The sequence below is a fragment of the Balaenoptera physalus genome, assembly GCF_965194825.1.
Source record: "Balaenoptera physalus genome assembly, chromosome: 20".
Classification (NCBI taxonomy): Eukaryota; Metazoa; Chordata; class Mammalia; order Artiodactyla; family Balaenopteridae; genus Balaenoptera; species Balaenoptera physalus.
This window is the reverse complement of record NC_138901.1, coordinates 40,766,998-40,786,118: the sequence shown is the minus strand read 5'-3', so window position 1 is coordinate 40,786,118 and position 19,121 is coordinate 40,766,998. Positions and strand designations below refer to the sequence as shown.

Sequence of the window (19,121 nt, the reverse complement as noted above, 5' to 3'; positions counted from 1 at the left end):
CGTGAGAGGAGGTTTAGATTGGCAGAGAGTTTGAGACTGCATTAACGTAAGCACATAAAATACAGAGCAAATGGAAAATAAAGAACAAAAACACAAGATAAGTATTAATGGAGAAACAAGTTTTGCAAAAGAAAAGTAATCATCTACTGCTTGGTTGAGCTCCCAGTAGTGTAACATAAACAACTATGTATTGGTCAAAGCAAAATAATAATAACTGTACTGGGAGAATGGGAAGATAGAAAGGATGTGTAGATATGTTGACAGAGAGAAAAGAGAGAACTAATTCTTCATTCTCATAGTGGGAAGTCAACAAATACTCCTAAAGCGAACAATCAGGATGTAGTGAATACAAACATGTTAATAAAGATGTGGTAGTAAAAACCAAAAGAATCAGCTAAAAGAACTGAAAGAAAGCTGCCTCTAGGGAAGGGGAAACAGGGAGGGGGGGAATAAGGACTACTATTTGCCTCAAATCTTGAAGAACTATTTTGACTCCTTTAAACAATGTGTACATGAAACTTTGATAAAGATAAATAAAATAACTGGCATACAGGAGATGCTACTGATATCCTTTTATTAAATGATAATACCAATGTCCCTATCTTAGACCATTTTGTAGTAAGCTCCTAATTAATTTTATACATGTGTTTTAATAAATAAACAAAAGCAGACCTTGAGAAAATAGTACAATTATATAGTTGGGTACCTGACAAGTGTAGAAAAGGCCAGTAGCATACAAAAGGAAAGTGAAACAAAGCGAACCCCAGCTGGTGTGGCAGGAGGACGGCTTGTCATCAACTGCAGTAATTGCTCAGCTTCTTCCTCAGTTGGTCTAAAAAAGGAATACATTATTAGGTTTTACTTTTTTCAGTTGAGAGAAGGAAGAAGAAGGGACTTCTCAACAGTTTAACCTTTCAGATACAAATCTTGAGCTTTATAATGTACCTCACTATTTATAAAATCTTTAATATCTTAAGATGTCAAAAGCAAAACTGTTGAATTCACAACCAGTGTTTTTCCTCAGACACAAATACAGGTAGTCCTCACTTTGCACAGTAGTGTGGGACCATAAAAATAACGATGCAAGCTGAAACTGCATCAAGATCTTAATAATCAATGGGGAAAATTACAACTGCTCCACGACTTTTAAAATTTTTGTCAGGACATTAAAAACTCTGTTGGTTACAATGCATAGGGAAATTTTTTTTAATAGTAAAACTAATATTTATATAGCATTCTATAATTGGATATATTAGAAACATTGGGAATTAAAGTGTTTTCTTTGTAAAAGACTTATCAAGAGTAGTTTGAACAGCCCTTGCCACCTTCTCATTGTATAACTTATAATATGGAGTGAGCATCTTCTCTAAGCCTTGATGAACTATCATACCCCCTTCGAAGTTTGGATCAGCTTCCAACATTTTATCCTTTGTACCTCCAGTCATGAAATATCTGAGAGTTCCTTTAATGTGAATATTTTTGCCAGCATCAGTCCTCTGGGTCTTCATCCTTTTTGTCACAATGACTTTCCTCAAGTTCGCCTTCACTAAGCTCACCTGGCTACGTATCTAGGGTCTCTCAAATGGCAGCACTGTCAACATTCTCACAGTCAGCTATTTCTTCTATTTACGTTTGGCTCAAATGTCACTTCCAGTGTTAACTACTTTGTTTCTCTGCTACGTTTTCATTTTTATTGGCCAATTCCCTCTTTCAATTATCCACTTCTGTAAAATACCACATGGGTTTATTCACTGAGAGACAAGGAGATGACACTACTACTCACTTTGCTGTCTGTTCATGAACTGAGTAATAGTTGTGCATTGACTAGTTACTGAAAGATTTTAAAAGAAATGATGTGATTGGTCACTGCTCACGATGTGCCTCTTTTATTTACACAGTGATGTGTGGCTTAAAAAGCTCTCAGCAAAGTTTGTACTTTATACAATAATTTGGTTAATGTATCATGGTAACTGATACATTAGTTGTTGAGGGAGCAGTGTTATTTAACTGAAGTGTGGTAACTGAAGCTCATGTTAACAGAGACGTGCAAAGTGAGGACTATATGTATAACAGTTGAGGACAGTATTCAAAAGGATGCAGTCCAGTGACTAAGAAAGCTCATGCTTAACAATCACATCATATCAACTTTAAACAATCTATGATCTCAGTTGTAAAAGGAAACACAGAACACGTTTACTTCAACTAGCTGCATGGGCTAGGCAAAGGATAACTCACAGATCACTCATGACAGTCATGTCAAGCTGTGGTAGAGTCACAGGTTTCTTAAACTGCTCTCGTTCCTCCCACATTTACATAATTCGATTTACAATCAGACCAAAATAGATGGATACATCCCAGCTACGAATGTTTGCCTTAGGTCTTCGTTCTTGATATAGACGAGCTCACTACCTAAGCCCAATAGAAAACCCAAATCCTCTGAATAAAAGGCCTGTGGCTCACTTTCTTGGGATTAGAAACAAGAAAGTAAAATGACAAAAAGGTAAAATATCAAATTATTGAATACTTGAGTCCAGCGATCCCCATCAAAGCACAGTACAGACGTAAGAGTGCACTGGCTTTCACAACATGCTCTTCTTTCAGCCCCGAATACACAGACACATTGGGCTCCATCTCCACATCAGCTTCTTCCACAATGCGGGTACTTCTTACTGTGGGAAGAATGCCCATCAACTCCAGAAGAAGCTGCCTTCTCATTTGCCAAAGGACAGAACTACTGGTCTCTCTTTTTCTCTGTAAGGGAAAAATATGGGCCACAAAAGGAAGAAAGCATGGAGCACTTACTAAGTCAGAAGGAAGTTCAAACAAAGCTCTCCACTTAAACACCTGAAACTGATCCATTTGAGGAGGCTGAGGCTATCATAACTGCAGAATCTCATTTTAATCCATCGAGCAAATTCAGTGGATTTGACAAATACTCTACTCACCCTAATTTGGACTGGTTGTACAGAAAATACTAAATTAATAACAATTTGCGATGTAAAATATCATGTAAATGATGCTTTCAAATATAGAATGACTAGTGGAGTCATATGTACAAAGTGCCCAGACTGTGAAGACACAAGGGCTTGGGTGGAAACAACAGCTCTGCTATTAATTGATTATGTACTTTTAGGCATATAAGTTAACCTCTCTGAACCCCTTGTGTTAAATGACAAGGAGATGAATATCTTATTAATAATATTTAACTCCCAGGAGTGCTGTAATTAGGAGTTTACAAGTCTACCACCCCCCAGTTCTTCAGGCAGGGATAACATCCAGTCATCTCTTACTCAGCAGGGCCTGACATATTGTGCCTGACATACAGCAAGCATTCAAGATTTGTTAAATAGATGAATGAACAAACAAAGATAATAAATATGAAAGCAGTTCTAAACTGTAAAGGACTAGGCAAAAGTTAGTTATTATTTTTAGAGTGTTTCAAAGTAAAATAGGGTAAGCCTGTTTTATTAATGATATAAGGTTCAAATAAGAAAAGTTTATTGCACACAAAGAACAATTACAAACAAGAGGATCATACCAAGTGCTTAGCACAGTGCCTGACATATAGAAGGAATACTAGAAATATTCACTTCCTTTTCGAAAGCAAAGTTTAAAATTAGTTTTCAAATGGGCTAGAAGTAAAGTAAAACTTGGATACAGAAAAGTATGGTGAATTCATGGCATAAAAAAAATAGACTGAAGAAGGATCTAAGCAGTACACATGTTACTGTCAAGCTTACTGACCTCAACAAGTTAAAAACCATTATGCATTAGTTTCTTTGTAGGGACAGGACTCTATTCACAGAGTTACCATGAGATGCTTTTTGAAAAAGTACAGTATTTTGCAAGTTAAAAACTGTTGCAAAATATAATATATATTCATCAATAGATGGACGGATAAATGTAGTAGATACATACAATAAAATATTAGCCTTAGAAAGGAAGGAAATTCTGACACATGCCACAACATGCATGGACCTTAAAAACATAATGCTAGGGACTCCCCTGGAGGCGCAGTGGTTAAGAATCCGCCTGCCAAAGCAGGGGACACGGGTTCGAGCCCTGGTCCAGGAAGATCCCACATGCCGTGGAGCAACTAAGCCCACGCGCCGTAACTACTGAAGCCCGTGCGCCTAGAGCCCATGCTCTGCAACAGGAGAAGCCATCGCAATGAGAAGCCCGCACACCACAATGAAGAGTAGCCCCCGCTCGCCGCAACTAAAGGAAGCCCACGCACAGCAACAAAGACCCAACACAGCCAAAAATAAAATAAAATAAACATTATGCTACGGAAAATAAGCCAAACTCAAAAAGAGAAATACCACTTATACGAGGTACCTAGAACGGGCAAATTCATAGAAACAGAAAGTAGAAAAGAGATTACCAGGAGCTGGGAGGAAGGGGGAATGGGAAATTACTGGTTAATGGGTACAGAGTTTCTGTTTGGGATGATGAAAAAGTTCTGAAAATGAATAGTGATGATGGTTGCACAACATTGTAAATGTACTTAATGTCACTGAACTGTACACTTAAAAATGATTCAAATGGTAAATTTTACATTATGTATATTTTACCACAATAATATAATAATAATAATAATATACACACACACATTAAAATTACAGACTACAATAACAACTTGTATTGATGACCTAATGTAGCAGTTCTCACGTAGCTGACCCAGAAACCTGGAGATTACCAAAATACTCTTTTGGGGGTCCAGAAGGTCAAAAATATTTCCTTAACATTATAGACCTTTTTTACTCATTTTCCCACAAGTATACAGTGCAGTTTTTCCAAAGGCCAGACATAAAGAGACTTGCAAAAATGCACAATGATACCACTCTTTTCAGTAAATTTTTGTTTTGGAAAATATGGTTATTTTTCATTAAAAAAATATGTTATAGTCACATTTAATGAGATTATTATTGTTATTTTTAAATGAATTATAAATAAATATTTCAAACACTGCAGTTTTCATTTCTAGCATGGTAAATATCAATAGATAAAAGCCTATACAGGGACTTCCCTGGTGGCACAGTGGTTAAGTATCCTCCTGCCAATGCAGGTGACACGGGTTCGAGTCCTGGTCCAGGAAGATCCCACATGCTGTGGAACAACTAAGCCTCTGCGCCACAACTACTGAGCCTGCGATCTAGAGCCCGCAAGCCACAACTACTGAGCCCACATGCCACAACTACTGAAGCCCATGCACCTAGAGCCCGTGCTCTGCAGCAAGAGAAGCCAAAGCAATAAGAAGCCCACACACTGCAGCAAAGAGTAGCCCCCACTCGCCGCAACTAGAGAAAGCCCGCACGCAGCAACAAAGACCCAACGCAGCCAAAAATAAATAAATTAAAAAAAAAAAAAAAAAAAAGCCTATACAAAAGCTCTTTGGAGTCCTCAATGATTTATTTTAAATGTTAGGAGGCCCTGAGACTAAGAAGTTTGAGAACCACAGGCTTAATGACATCATTCTAAAAGTGTTTCTTCCTCTCTTACTAACTACTAAAATAGCCTGATCCTTGGTCTATACACATATTTCTCCCTCACCTGCTGTCCATTTCGGATAAAAGTTCCAAACCAAGTCCGGACTTTCGCATTTGTTCCAAGAAGCAAACCACTAACAAAACAAACCAAGTCACTCACTCCGTCTTCACTAGCTTCATTTTTAGTATGATCCAAGGTCAAAGCCACTCCAAGACCTGGCAAGTGGCATTCTTCCACCTAACAGAGCAAAGAAAACAAACTGAATTCAATATCATAAGGAAAAGGGCCAGGATGAGAGAATCTAAAGCATCTAAAGTTTAGGGGAGGATATAACACAAAACATAAAAACCCAGAGAGGAAGGTAATACATCCAGTCTATAACTATAATTCCAAATCTCTATAATATTCTAAAACCACCTTGAGAAGAGTTCCTGGTCCTAATATAAAGGCTCTTGTCTCAGAAAAATAATAAGATCTCTTACCACCATGCCTCGGACCTTCAGGGCCTGAGAAGGATTCATTTTACATAAGAAGCGTAAGGCATCCGTCCTCCGCCTTCCTCCAAGACTCTCTTCATCTTGTCGTTCTCCATTTTTGATCAGGCCCCTACAAACTGAACATTTAATAGGCTCTATTACTTTAAGCTTTGTAAGTAGGATATCAGAAACAATTTTTTCAGCCTTGAGAATCGCTCATTTATGCAGATTAGACACTACAGAAGAAAAGGATCAGGAAACTTGAAAACATAGCAATAGAAACTGATCAAAATAAAGCCAAGAGTGAAAAGAAACTCAAAAAAATGAACTGTGACCTGTGGAACATCAAATAGTCAAACATACTTGTAATGTCTCAGAAAAAGAGAATGAAAGACAAATATATATATTTGAAGAAATTTTTTCAAACTTGATGAAAACTATAAACCCAGAAGTTCAATAAACCCCAAGCAGGATAAACACTAAGAAAATCATACCAAGACACATCATAATCAAATCCCTGAAAACCAGTGATAAAGAGAAAATCTTAAAAGTAGCCAGAAGGGATTAAAAAAAAATAAACAAATAAAAGTAGCCAGAGGAAAAAAAGGAACATGTATAGAGGAATAAAGATAAAAATTACCATAGACAACAGAATGACATCTTTAAAGAGCTGAAAGGTCAACCTAAACCTATCATGTAATATTCAGTAAATCTCTTAGAAACAAAAGGGAAATATTATCAATACCTCCATTTTTCAAATGAGAAGTTAAGTATCTTGATGGAGATCACACAAAGAGTGAGTGACAAGGTTAGAAATTATGCCCCCCAGATCCAGCACCTTTTTCTGCTTGACTCTCAATTCACGAATTACCTTGCTCAATAAATGTAATTTTTATATCACTCAGACCCAAACAACGATCTTCAGTCCCTAGCAGTTTGAAATAGTGGTGAAAATTTCAGTTGATTTTTCTCAATTTCTACCCTATACTTTTCTGCAAGCTGACAGCGTTAAGGCTAAAAACCAAAGGTCTGATTGCTGGTATTTCTGATTACATATATCTCGTATTGCTCTTTGGCTATTTCACAGATATATGTTCTCTCCCCTTTGTTCACTGAACACAGGGATTATATATTCTATTTCTTTAGTATTTTTTACTTCCCTATTATAGCACTGGTGACGAATGGCCAAAAAAAAAAAAAATTTTTGCTGCATACTCATTGTACTTAAATCTGTAACCTCAAAACAATTTTGAATTCTCTAAACTCAGCATTTCTACAATAAATATGCACTAATAAATTTTCAAAAAATAAAATCTCAAATAAAACCCTGTAAGTGTTTCTTCTTAGCTCAAAAAATAGGTCCTAGGGACTTCCCTGGTGGCGCAGTGGTTAAGAATTCGCCTGCCAATGCAGGGGACACGGGTTCGAGCCCTGGTCCGGTAAGATCCCACATGCTGAGAAGCGACTAAGCCCGTGTGCCACAACTACTGAGCCTGTGCTCTAGAGCCCACGGGCCACAGCTACTGAGCCTGCGAGCCACAACTACTGAAGGCCGCAAGCCTAGAGCCCGTGCTCCACAACAAAAGAAGCCACCGCAATGAGAAGTCCACGCACCACAACGAAGAGTAGCCCCCACCTGCAGCAGCTAGAGAAAGCCTGCACACAGCAAAGAAGACCCAACGCAGCCAAAAATAAATAAATAAATAAATTTATTTTTTAAAAAAACATAGGTCCTGTACATGCCCAAGCAAATCTCTTCAATATCCCATTTTAAAATTACATTTACCTTCATTAAAACTATCAGGAACATTGGCCACCAACAGACACAAGAACCAGGCACCATTTCTAACATGGAGCAAGGCTTCAGCTACATCAACTATAGGAAGCAGGGATGGGAGCTCTATAAGAAAACAAAATCAGGGTTACTACTAAGGAGTGATATTTCATTATATTATACATTAAACATCTTTTGACATTTCACCAATGTCATTTAAAAGTAATTTAAATTAAAGTACTTTCTTTTCATAGTCTAGAGCTGAATTGTCCAGTAGGATAGCCACGAGCCACATGTGACTATTAAAATTAAAATTAAATTAAATTAAATTAAAAATAGTTTCATTCCTCAGTCACACTAGCCACATTTCAAGTACTCCATAGCCACACGTGGCTGGTGGCTACTGTACTAGACAGCACGACACGGAACGCTGTCATCACTGTGGCGGACAGTGTCGGTCAAAAGAGTTACTTTCATGACAATTTTCTCTGCGTTTTTATGTCCTCTATCTTTTAATTCTGATCATGCATACCTATTATAAAGAGTCCAGAAAATACAAAACGTGCAAAGAATAAAAATAAAATCAGCTCTAATCCCATCACTCAAAGTTAATAATCTGAAAGATTTTATTTTAATACCCCTATGGGTATTACTTTTAACAAAACTGGGATTATATTCTACTTACCATTTTGCCACTTGCTTTTTTCATTTAACATATTGTGAACATTTTCCAAAATGATTAAATTTCTTCAAATACACCATTTTAATGGCTGTACAGTATGCTATACTATGGAAATAATATAATTTACTTAATCATTGTCCTACTATTAGTCATTTTTGACCTAAACTTTTAAGGCACATTCTTAATTAGGTGAACCTTAAAATAGCACAACACTCCAGGTTAAGAAGTTACACAGTATCATTTAACAAGAAACTATATCTGAAATTTATTTTAGCACTCATTATAGTACCTGCTTGTAAAATACAAAGTACATCTGCAGCTTCCTCCAAATAGACTGGACTCTCAAATAGCTCAGATGACTTGAAAAAAAATTCTCCACTGGACTCAGATACCTTTAAAAAAAAAGAAAGAAAAAAGAAATGATGAACTCTCTTAATTTCAGGTAATGAATTAGATCCCTTACTATTTTTGTAATTATTTCTTGAGCTTACAGACCATGTCTCTTAATAAGTCATTAATATACTACAGTAGAATATGCAGTACTGGATGCATTTGTACCAATTTAACCACAATTAGTCAAGTCACATTATTATTCCAGACATGCAATATGAGTCTTGATAATTTATATCTATACAAATATTTGGAGACATCTGGAATTAAAGATAAGACAAGCCAAAGAAATGAACTAAGAATGCTACCTACATAAGTTGTGGTTCAAAAAAAAGCTAAAAAACTGTAAACTTAAAGCAGTATAACAGCTATAAATTCATGTTCTAAATGAAGTATGGGAAAAACAAAGAATAAAAATTTAGGTCAACAAAAGTACCAATTAACTTTTCTGAAAATTAGCTATAAATTCATGTTCTAAATGAAGTGTGGGAAAAACAAAGAATAAAAATTTAGGTCATCAGGGGGCTTCCCTGGTGGCGCAGTGGTTGAGAATCTGCCTGCTAGTGCAGGGGACACGGGTTTGAGCCCTGATCTGGGAAGATCCCACATGCCTGTGCTCCGCAACGGGAGAGGCCGCGATAGTGAGAGGCCCGCGCACCGCGATGAGGAGTGGCCCCCGCTTGCCGCAACTAGAGAAAGCCCTTGCACAGAAACGAAGACCCAACACAGCCATAAAATAAAATAAAATAAATAATAAATTAAATTTAAAAAAAAAAAAAAATTAGGTCATCAAAAGTACCAACCAGCTTTTCTGAAAATTTCCTACAGAAGTTTCATTGCTACATTTCCCACATACTGAAGGGTGCTGAACTGAAAAACTGGAAACCTCTCAGAGGAGGCAGGTCACTTATTTCATTAGAGGCATCAAGTACAGTATTAAGAAAAAGATGTAGGAAAATATTAGTTAAAATTAAAGACTGTCAAGAATTCCCCGGCGGTTCAGTGGTAAGGACTCTGTGCTTTCACTGCTGATGGCCCAGGTTCGATCCCTGGTCAGAACTAAGAGCCTGCAAGCCACATGGTGTGGCCAAAAAAATAAGGAAAATCAAAAATAAAAGAAAAAGAAAAAGAAAAAATTAAAGATTATCAGTATAGTAGAAAAGAGCTGGGGGCTTCCCTGGTGGCGCAGTGGTTGAGAGTCTGCCTGCGGATGCAGGGGACACGGGTTCGAGCCCTGGTCGGGGAAGATCCCACATGCCGCGGAGCAACCGGGCCCGTGGACCACAACTGCTGAGCCTGCGCGTCTGGAGCCTGTGCTCTGCAGCAGAAGAGGCCACGACACTGAGAGGCCCGCGCACCGCGATGAAGAGTGGCCCCCGCTTGCCGCAACTAGAGAAAGCCCTAGCACAGAAACGAAGACCCAACATAGCAACCAATCAATCAATTAAATAAATAAATCTTTAAAAAAAAAAAAAAAGAAAAAAGCTGAAGTAAATAACTTTGTAATAGAAAAAAAAAATTAAGATTTGTAACACATCTTAAAAACTATCTAGAACTAACTAAATCCGCCCCCCCATCAGTATTTTCTTTGGAAACAGAATTTAGGTTTTTTTGGTCCACAATTGATAAAACTAAACTTTATTTATTATAAATTAACTAACCTTGAGATTCTCAAAGTAAAAAACATTTGCTTCTCAAACTCTGGGCCCAATCTTATATAAGACATCTTAATATGAAGATCCAATTTAGTTCTCTGTATGGTAACTCCTAACATTCACAAATTTAAAATTCAGAGTTTCAATTAACCATTATCACCCAAAAGTCCATGACCTAAAGTAACCTATGTACACCCGAAACTAATATAACATTGCAAATCTTCAATAAAAATAAATAAATAGGGACTTCCCTGGTGGCGCAGTGGCTAAGAATCTGCCTGCCAATGCAGGGGACACGGGTTCGAGCCCTGCTCCGGGAAGATCCCACATGCCGCAGAGCAACTAAGCCCGTGCGCCACAACTACTGAGCCTGCGCTCTAGAGCCCCGAGCCACAACTACTGAGCCCACGTGCCTAGAGCCCGTGCTCTGCAGCAAGAGAAAACACCGCAATGAGAAGCCCACACACCGCAGCGAAGAGTAGCCCCCGCTCGCCGCAACTAGAGAAAGCCCGTGCAGCAACGAAGACCCAATGCAACCAAAAATAAATAAATAAAAATAAAATAAAAAATTCTTAAAAATTAAAAAGTAAAAGAAAGAAAGTAACCTATCATTTTGCTGAGATGAGAGGTTGAATAGCCTTCTTCAGTATACAGGAACAATTCAGTCATCTAGTGAGTGAAGCTAGCCAAATATCCCACGTTCAATTCAGCTTTGATACTCCCCAGTCACCGTTACATATGAGGTACATAATTCAATTAGTATCTAAAGGAATCTCACACATTTTTTAGGAATCACGTACATATTTCACAACATTTTATGGGAGAAATTATATCCTATAGAGATATTTTCAAATTTTGTCATTTATACAAGTCTTGAGCTATATATCTTTCTAAATATCAAGAAGCTGTTGAATGGACTCCATACAGAAAAAAACCTTATGATAGAGAATGCAGAATAGGCATAAATTAGAGAAAATAGTAATTAGAAACAGCCTTTAAAAGCAGGCATTTAATATCCTTTCAAGCCTTTGAAAGGAAGACACTTACATAACAAATAGAAATATGTGTACGAGAGGATGCAACCTGCCTACCTTCTTGCCTGTTTCTACCTTCTATGTGTAGACATCAAGTCATGCATATTTTGAGCTGTGATTAAAATAGACGCACCTTGTTCATAATTGCCAAAAGTTCACTAAGCACAAGACGCAATCGACGAGGTGAATCACTGTGTTCAAACTCTAAAGTCAGTCCATGCTGCAGCTGTGATACCAGGATGCTCTCTCCACTGCCTCCTCCAAGTTTATGCCTAATAAAGTACAAACGCGTAAAACAATTATGAGAACACTGGCACAGAAATAAAAGCATAAAAATGATCTTTTATAGAAATAATCTACAAAAGAATGTATGAATTCTTTTCATATATTTCATGAATGTGTTACTTCTGAAATATTTAGTTTGTCTATTTCAGAGATTCACAACCTGTGTAAAGACTCCATTACAACTGACAGTTAACACTCACTTCCATTAACAACAGTGGCTCACTACTTGATCCACAATGGGGGAGGAAGGACAAAACAAATGTCCAGAATTTGGGGGACTCAGTACAAGCTTAACAAGCCTCCTACAGGACTTCCCTGGAGGTCCAGTGGTTAAGACTCCACACTTCCACTGCAGGGGGCGGGGGTTCCAGCCCTGGTTGGGGAACTAGGAACCCTGGTTGGGGAACTAAGATCCCTGGTCAGGGAACTAAGATCCTGCATGCTCTGTGGCAGAGCCAAAAAAAAAAAAAAAGTAAAAGCCTCTCAGGAGATTCCAATAAATCCTTCTAATCTAGAACTTACCCTACCCCCTTCCCACTGAGAGTAATTGGCCTAATCAGTTTAGCCTGAGTACAACAGTGTGTATAGCCAAAGTTCTCAGCACAACATTTTACAATATGGAATTCAAAAGACCCTAGAATTTTAATTATAAATAAAGAATAACTTTAAAAAATGCTCTCCAAAGTTCAGATTCCCAATCTTCTCTTTTTTGGAAGAGTGCACTGCAATAAGAAGCCCTAAAATCTCCAAAAAAATTTTGATTCCCTCTTTTTAAGCAAATCCAAGTCAATACCAATCAATCCACATATTATACAGTATTACATTACCTAAGCTGCTGTTCTTTGCTGGCATCCTGTTCTAAAGCATGAAAGTCCACAGACAACAAAGCAACAATGGAATTGACAGCTTCCACTCCAGAGAGAAGACGAAGGATGAGTTTTTTATCCTGAGCCCAGCTTTGGCTCTGGTCAGCAGGAGCACAAAGTGCCATCCGCACCAAGCAGGGCAGGAGAAGTCTTAATTCTGGATCACTTAAAGATGCCAAACGAACAACATCCACCTTCTGCATTGCCTCAAAAGCAAAAGGACTGACAAACTGAAGGCTTGTACACTCGGTCATTATCACTGTTGATCCTAGCGGTTAAAAAAAAAAGTAGGGGTATAACTCCACATGTATGAGTGCCCCTCTTTTTAAAACCTCTGAAAAATGTGGTTTCTCTTTAACAGGCCCCGATGTTGGCAATATTCCTGGCACAATTAAAGGCTCCCTATGTTTCTACTGCCACCTGGAAAATGAGAAAGAAAACAGAGTATATTAATGTCTCTTTCAGACTTAGGGACCTTCTGTTCTAAGACTCCCACTTTGCAAAGAAGGAATATGAAACCCAGAGAGATTAAGTAACAGGCCCAGAGGAGTATTACTAGTCAGTGGCAAAATCCAAGGCTGAACCCTCATCTACTAAATCCCAGTCCAATACTTTCTCCACTGTACCAGTCCTATGAGTGCTACAATGCAAGTAAAAGAACAGCATAGTTAAGGACGCTCCTCTTTTGTACCTCTTTATTTTCACACGCCTACCCAACATATGTGAAGAACCATTAGGCTTCTCTTTCCCACCCTCCACGAGTCGGTGGAAGCACTGGTAAATCGCCTCACTAGTCAGAAGCTACGACAGATGCAACGCCCTGGAGACGTTAACACTATCCTATATCCCCTGTGTTGCTAGTAACAAACAAAAAAAACAGCTGTGGAGGTGCAATTAGCTGTGGGAGAAAGCTGAGTCCCACTTGGGCACTTCTCTGTCTTCAAGAGCAATCAGAAACAGAAAAAGCAAGTAGCAGGTCGCCAAAGCCATCCCCTTTGAGACCCACAGACTAGCAGAAACGTGGGTAACAGAGGGCTGGGCAGAAACGTTTTGCTTTTAAGCAAAAGGAGCTGGCCTTTTAAGAGGGGCGGGCTGATAGAGCCGAGGCGCCAAGACCTGTGTGCTCATAGGTCTGGCCCCGGGCGTAACGAGAACCAACCAATCCCTCCGGCTGAGAAAAGTCGGGCAGGTTGCGGACATGGACCCCGAAACGCTCTGAGGCCTGAGAAGTGAAAGCTTCATACCTTAAGGTCTACCCTCCAACCTCCCGGGACCCCACGGGGATTCGGCGCCCTAGAGGCGGGACTAGAGGCGGGACTAGAGGCGGGACGCGGTAGAAATCTAGAGCGCGGTCCGAAGTTGGGCCTAGGCGATAATACGGATTCCCCAGCCCTGGCTGTGCCCTGAGTCGACCTGGGCAGCAAAAACCCAGTCGCCGGGACCAATCGGGCCAGCGGTGCGATGGGGGCTGGATGAGGACACCGCACAAAGGCACAGCCCGGACTGAAGGGAGGGGAAAGCGGAGGAGACTGTTTCAACCTGCACACAGCACCTTCATTCATCCCCAGCGTCTGGCTCCCGTCGGCCACCGTACTGGACTGAAAAGAAGGGTGGCTGCGAAAGGAAACCTGTAGACGTCGGCGATGATGCAACGGCGCGCATGGGCGGCTCCACCCCTTCCGCCGCCTCTGTGTGCTCTACCCAACTTCCCCCTGGGAGTTGTAGGATCGTGCAGTTTGCAGTCTCTTTTCCGGAGCATACCAGCTGAATCCTTTTAGATAAATCATTAAGTCCCTCCGAACTGCAGTTTCATCATCACAGGACTCCCGTGGCATTCAAATGACAACGTATGTAAAAGAAATGTTAAAGTTGGGACTTCCCTGGTGGCGCAGTGGTTAAGAATCCGCCTGCCAATGCAGGGGACACGGGTTCGAGCCCTGGTCCGGGAAGATCCCACATGCCGCGGAGCAACTAAGCCCCGTGCGCCACAACTACTGAGCCTGCGCTCTAGAGCCCGAGAGCCACAACTACTAAAACCCCCGCGCCTAGAGCCCGTGCTCCGCAACAAGAGAAGCCACCGCAATGAGAAGCCACCGCAATGAGAAGCCGGCGCACCGCAACGAAGAATAGCCCCCGCACGCTGCAACTAGAGAAAGCCCGCGAGAAGCAACGAAGACCCAAGGCAGCCAAAAATAAATAATTTTTTTAAAAAATGTTAAAGTTGCCCCCACTATTCTTTGACCAGAACACTAATAGAACCAGACTGTACACATTTCTTTCCATCTCTGCCTATAGAACTGTGGTGCCCTTTCAGCACCAGTTTTATAATCCTAGGATTTGTTGGTGAATTTAAAAAGTAATCTAATCCCGAGCCTTCTTCTGCTCTCGACCTCAACACACAGTCATGAATTAAACATCTTAATTTCGGGTTCTCAGGAATCATAGATCCTTAGAGGACGATGGATGGAGTTTAAGGAATTCTCTAGAATCCGTGTAAAATTGTGGGTGTTTGACAGTTCTTCTGGAAAGAGGGTCCAAAACTTGCAACAACTTCTCAAAGGAGTTTTGATCACCCAGTAGATTGAGAACCTCTAGTCTCTATATATTTTTATATTATTTCTGGTTCCTGATTCAACCGATGTGTATTTAACACGTTCTATTCAGCAGATATTATGCGAGGAGCTGAAACAAAAATATTTTACAGAGATACAGTACTTCATACTTAATAGTTTCTAAAGCTTTGACAAAGGGATAATCTCTTTAAAAATAAGGTCTGCTTTCAACACGAAAAATCAGCAAAGGAAGAAAAGAACAAATGTGTGTTGCAGTGTTTCTCAAACATTTTTCCACCTGGCCCACAGTAATACATTTCACATTGTGACCCAGAGCACAGATACACATGTATATCCACATTTACATGGAAACAAACGTTTTATGAAATAATACACACATTACATGTTATGTATTCTATTTCACTTCTTCAAATTGCTGATCACTGCACACTAAAATTGATTTCACAATTTCACAATGGGTTACAAACTGTACAACATTGTCACTTTTTAAACTGATAATCTATTAAGGACCTACTTACTGAACACTTGCTAGGCACTAGTGCTTTGTATCTGTTATCTGATTTAATTCTCTGAGGTAGGTAATATTATTTCCATTTTACAGTTCTGGGAATCGAGAGTGAGAGGTTAAGCAATTTCATTCTCCCTGGATGATCATTTCACAAGAGTGAAGGGAATTCAAACACTGGTTTGGAGGATGAATGAGAGGAGGAGGTGGATATGAACTAAATGATTTTTAAGATCTCTTCCAATTCTGTTTATGATCCTGTAATCACTAATGGAGATACAACATGTACATCCATCTTGATCTGTAGAGAATAGCAAATCACATCCTACCTGAATGAGATATCTAGAGTGTAATGGTGATGAGTATTGATACTTATCTTCCTCCAAGTACCTTTCTCTTCCAATTTTTATCTCAGTGAATATTTCTAACACCCAGAGTTGCTCAAGCTAGAAACCTGGAAATCATCCTAGACTCCAACCTCTCCCCCTCATATCCACTTAGTCAACAAAAGTCTTTCAAATCTACATTGTAATGTTTGCCAGTGAAATCATTTTGGTAATCATTCTATAGAACTCAGAAATCCTAGTGAAAAAAGATTTATTCATGAGCTTTTGAGTTTTAGATCGGCTTCTTCTGAGGCCTACTCCCTAACTATACTAAAACCAATTTTTAGACTTGGCAGATCAGATGTTTACTTAGGCAGATTCGGTAACTTCTAGAATGGTAAATAATGCTAGAAATTAACCTTTGATTATCAAAGGAGTATCTTACCAAAGGATTATCAAAAGAGTATCTTATATAATTATGGCATACCTTTTTGTTATTAACTGTTTGAGGAAATAATCCCTTTTTAAGACCAATGCGGTACTGAGGCTCATTACCATTTCTCCTCATGAAAAGATATGTTTCATCAGTTCTATGATGACTTTTATTCACATTTTAACATCTCTGAAACTGGGACATCTTACAATTAATAGTTGTTAAGTTGTACTTGACAGCATTTTTTTTTCTTAGTGGTACATAAAATGTTTTGCAATTACTGGTGTCTTAGATTTGATGAAACATGTTGTATAGTTCCTATACTTTAAGTCCTGGATGAAGTGAACATTCACCTCTGACTAGCTTACTTTGATTTATTCTTTCCTACTTTAACTATTTGTCAATCAGACTAGGGGAAGAAAAAAAAAGAGAAACAAAAAAAGAAAAAAACAGTATCTACTGTGTTTCAGGTATACTAGGTGCTTTTATGTAAATTATTGCCCAGTAAATGGGCTTCAACAAATTAGAAGACTTAGGTATTTAAAGGAGCACCAATGTTCTTTGGAAATAGAATCACGGAATTTCAAAAGTAAAGGGATCTCAGGAGATATCTAGCTCCAGTTTTCTCAACATGGAACTCTTTATAATTATCCTCAACAGTGTGTCTATTTTACAAGATTTCTTCAATTGTTTCTGCCTGTCAAGACCTTTTGGGCTCTTCTTTTTTTTTTTTTTTTTTTAAAGATTTATTGATTGATGGATTGATTGTTATGTTGGGTCTTCGTTTCTGTGCTAGGGCTTTCTCTAGTTGCGGTAAGTGGGGGCCACTCTTCATCGCGGTGCGCGGGCCTCTCACTATCGTGGCCTCTCTTGTTGTGGAGCACAGGCTCCAGACGCGCAGGCTCAGTAATTGTGGCTCACGGGCCCAGTTGCTCCGCGGCATGTGGGATCTTCCCAGACCAGGGCTCGAACCCGTGTCCCCTGCATTGGCAGGCAGATTCTCAACCACTGCGCCACCAGGGAAGCCCGGGCTCTTCTTTTATACTGGCTATCTGCTTTGGCTAAACATATCATATCTACATTAATTTTATAGGTAAATTGTTGAGTACAATTGGGTCCAGCCAAGGTTCTGTAGCATAACATTAGAGACATCCCTCCAAGTTGACATAGCTCCATCAATCAAGCCTTTTTGGGTATAATTGTTCAACCAATTATGAATCATCCCAACTACTAAAACATTTCCCTGCTTAGGGATAAAGTTCACTTTCTTTAAGGTGGCACTCAAAAGACAGTTTTTTTGTGGTCTGACTCCTCTCTAGCCTAGACTTCTGCCATGTCCCACCGTGGTGCCTCCATTTTAGTCAGTTTGAACTGCTTGTTTCCCAAATCCTTCATGTTATTCATGGGTCTTCTCCCCTAGTGTTTCTTCTGTGTGGAATGCCTTTTATTCTCTGTATGTAGTAACCCCCAAGTATCCTTCAAGTGTCACCTCTAGTGTTCCCTTGTAAGAAATCCTTTCCTGACAAATCACCTATCTCTTCATTAGACTTAAGTACCCTTCTTCAGTGCTCCCAAGCCACCCTTTGCTTCTTTCCATCGTAGTACTTCATATATTACCCTGTAATTGTTAGAATTTTTAGTCTGTCCCTCTCACCAGAAAGTAAGTACTTTGAGGGCAGGATTCATATTTATTTCTTTGCCCTTGGCACACAGTATGGCACTTACTATTGGTTTTTTAAATTAATTCAAGCATGAATTATGAAACCTTATTAAATAACCTGCTGAATGTGGATTTCCATGATCAGTTTATCAATGCTGTGAAAATAAAATATGAGCTTGATTTCAGCTATTCCCTCTTGTATATGCACTGTATTGTCATTCATACCACTTTAGAGGGCTTATCAAACTGTTTATACAAATATGTTTCTCAGTAGACTGAGGGCTTAAGGTCAAAGGTTTGTATCTCATTACTAGGGTAGATAATCAATTCGTTTATTGAACGAATAGTGCTTTATCCTGGCTTCTGATGATCTTGTTCCTAGAGTCAAGTAAATTTGTTAGTAGTTTCTAGGACACAAGTTTTTTAAACTTTAAAAACTGGGCAAGTTGTACATTTCCACTCTTCCAGAACCCTTCATTTTTACAGTGTTTCTGAATTCATATCTGCAAGTTTTTTCAGCACTCAGGATGTAATTCGTTTGGGTGTGGAGACTTGAGACTCCTTTAAATCAGTTAACTGTCTCAGATTTTAACTCCATCATGTTATTTTACGTTTTAGAGCCTGAAGACCCTTCAAGCTGATATCTTTTTAGTGGGGGTAGTTTGGGACAGAAGGGAGATAAAGCTTGAGTACTAAATACTTTACTCTGTATCTTTTCCATCCTTGCTCTTGCTAGAAACATATTTGCTGTTGCCATTAAGCATCTTTTTTCTCTTTCCAGCCTTAGTTCATTCTGGATTTGACTCTTCTAGAGAACATAGGTATTATATTAATCATCCCTCACATTTGTATTTTAAAAATTTCAAAGTGTTTTTTGCAGTTTCCTTGGAGGTTCACGAAGCTGGTTAGAAAGATATGGTTACGGTTGAGTTCATGTACAAATGAGCAAATTGAGACTTCGAGTGGTTCAAT

The 19,121-nt window shown here is 39.1% G+C and overlaps 1 protein-coding gene and 1 long non-coding RNA gene across 7 annotated transcripts in view; one reads left to right on the top strand and one right to left on the bottom strand.

The window, feature by feature from the left end:
- The window catches only part of INTS2 (integrator complex subunit 2), a 55,484-nt gene extending 38,296 nt beyond the window's left edge, over window positions 1-17,188 (bottom strand). The window contains exons 1-9 of one of the 6 annotated variants that reach the window (XM_082439932.1): window positions 14,192-17,188; window positions 12,614-12,920; window positions 11,635-11,773; window positions 8,712-8,814; window positions 7,753-7,866; window positions 5,973-6,103; window positions 5,554-5,727; window positions 2,525-2,751; window positions 707-832 (exon numbers count right to left, since the gene is read on the bottom strand). In XM_082439932.1, the coding sequence (XP_082296058.1) occupies window positions 707-832; window positions 2,525-2,751; window positions 5,554-5,727; window positions 5,973-6,103; window positions 7,753-7,866; window positions 8,712-8,814; window positions 11,635-11,773; window positions 12,614-12,920; window positions 14,192-14,210 (1,340 nt within the window). In that variant the 5' untranslated portion in view covers window positions 14,211-17,188. Of the gene's footprint in view, window positions 1-706; window positions 833-2,524; window positions 2,752-5,553; window positions 5,728-5,972; window positions 6,104-7,752; window positions 7,867-8,711; window positions 8,815-11,634; window positions 11,774-12,613; window positions 13,073-14,191 lie in introns of all 6 variants that reach the window. The other 5 variants (XM_082439931.1, XM_082439929.1, XM_082439927.1 and 2 more) reach the window with 5 other exon arrangements.
- On the top strand, window positions 8,822-11,627 carry LOC309649793. The gene is made up of 3 exons (XR_014257300.1): window positions 8,822-9,325; window positions 9,598-10,000; window positions 10,322-11,627. It is a non-coding gene; the product is annotated as an uncharacterized lncRNA (long non-coding RNA).
- Window positions 17,189-19,121: the final 1,933 nt, after the last annotated feature.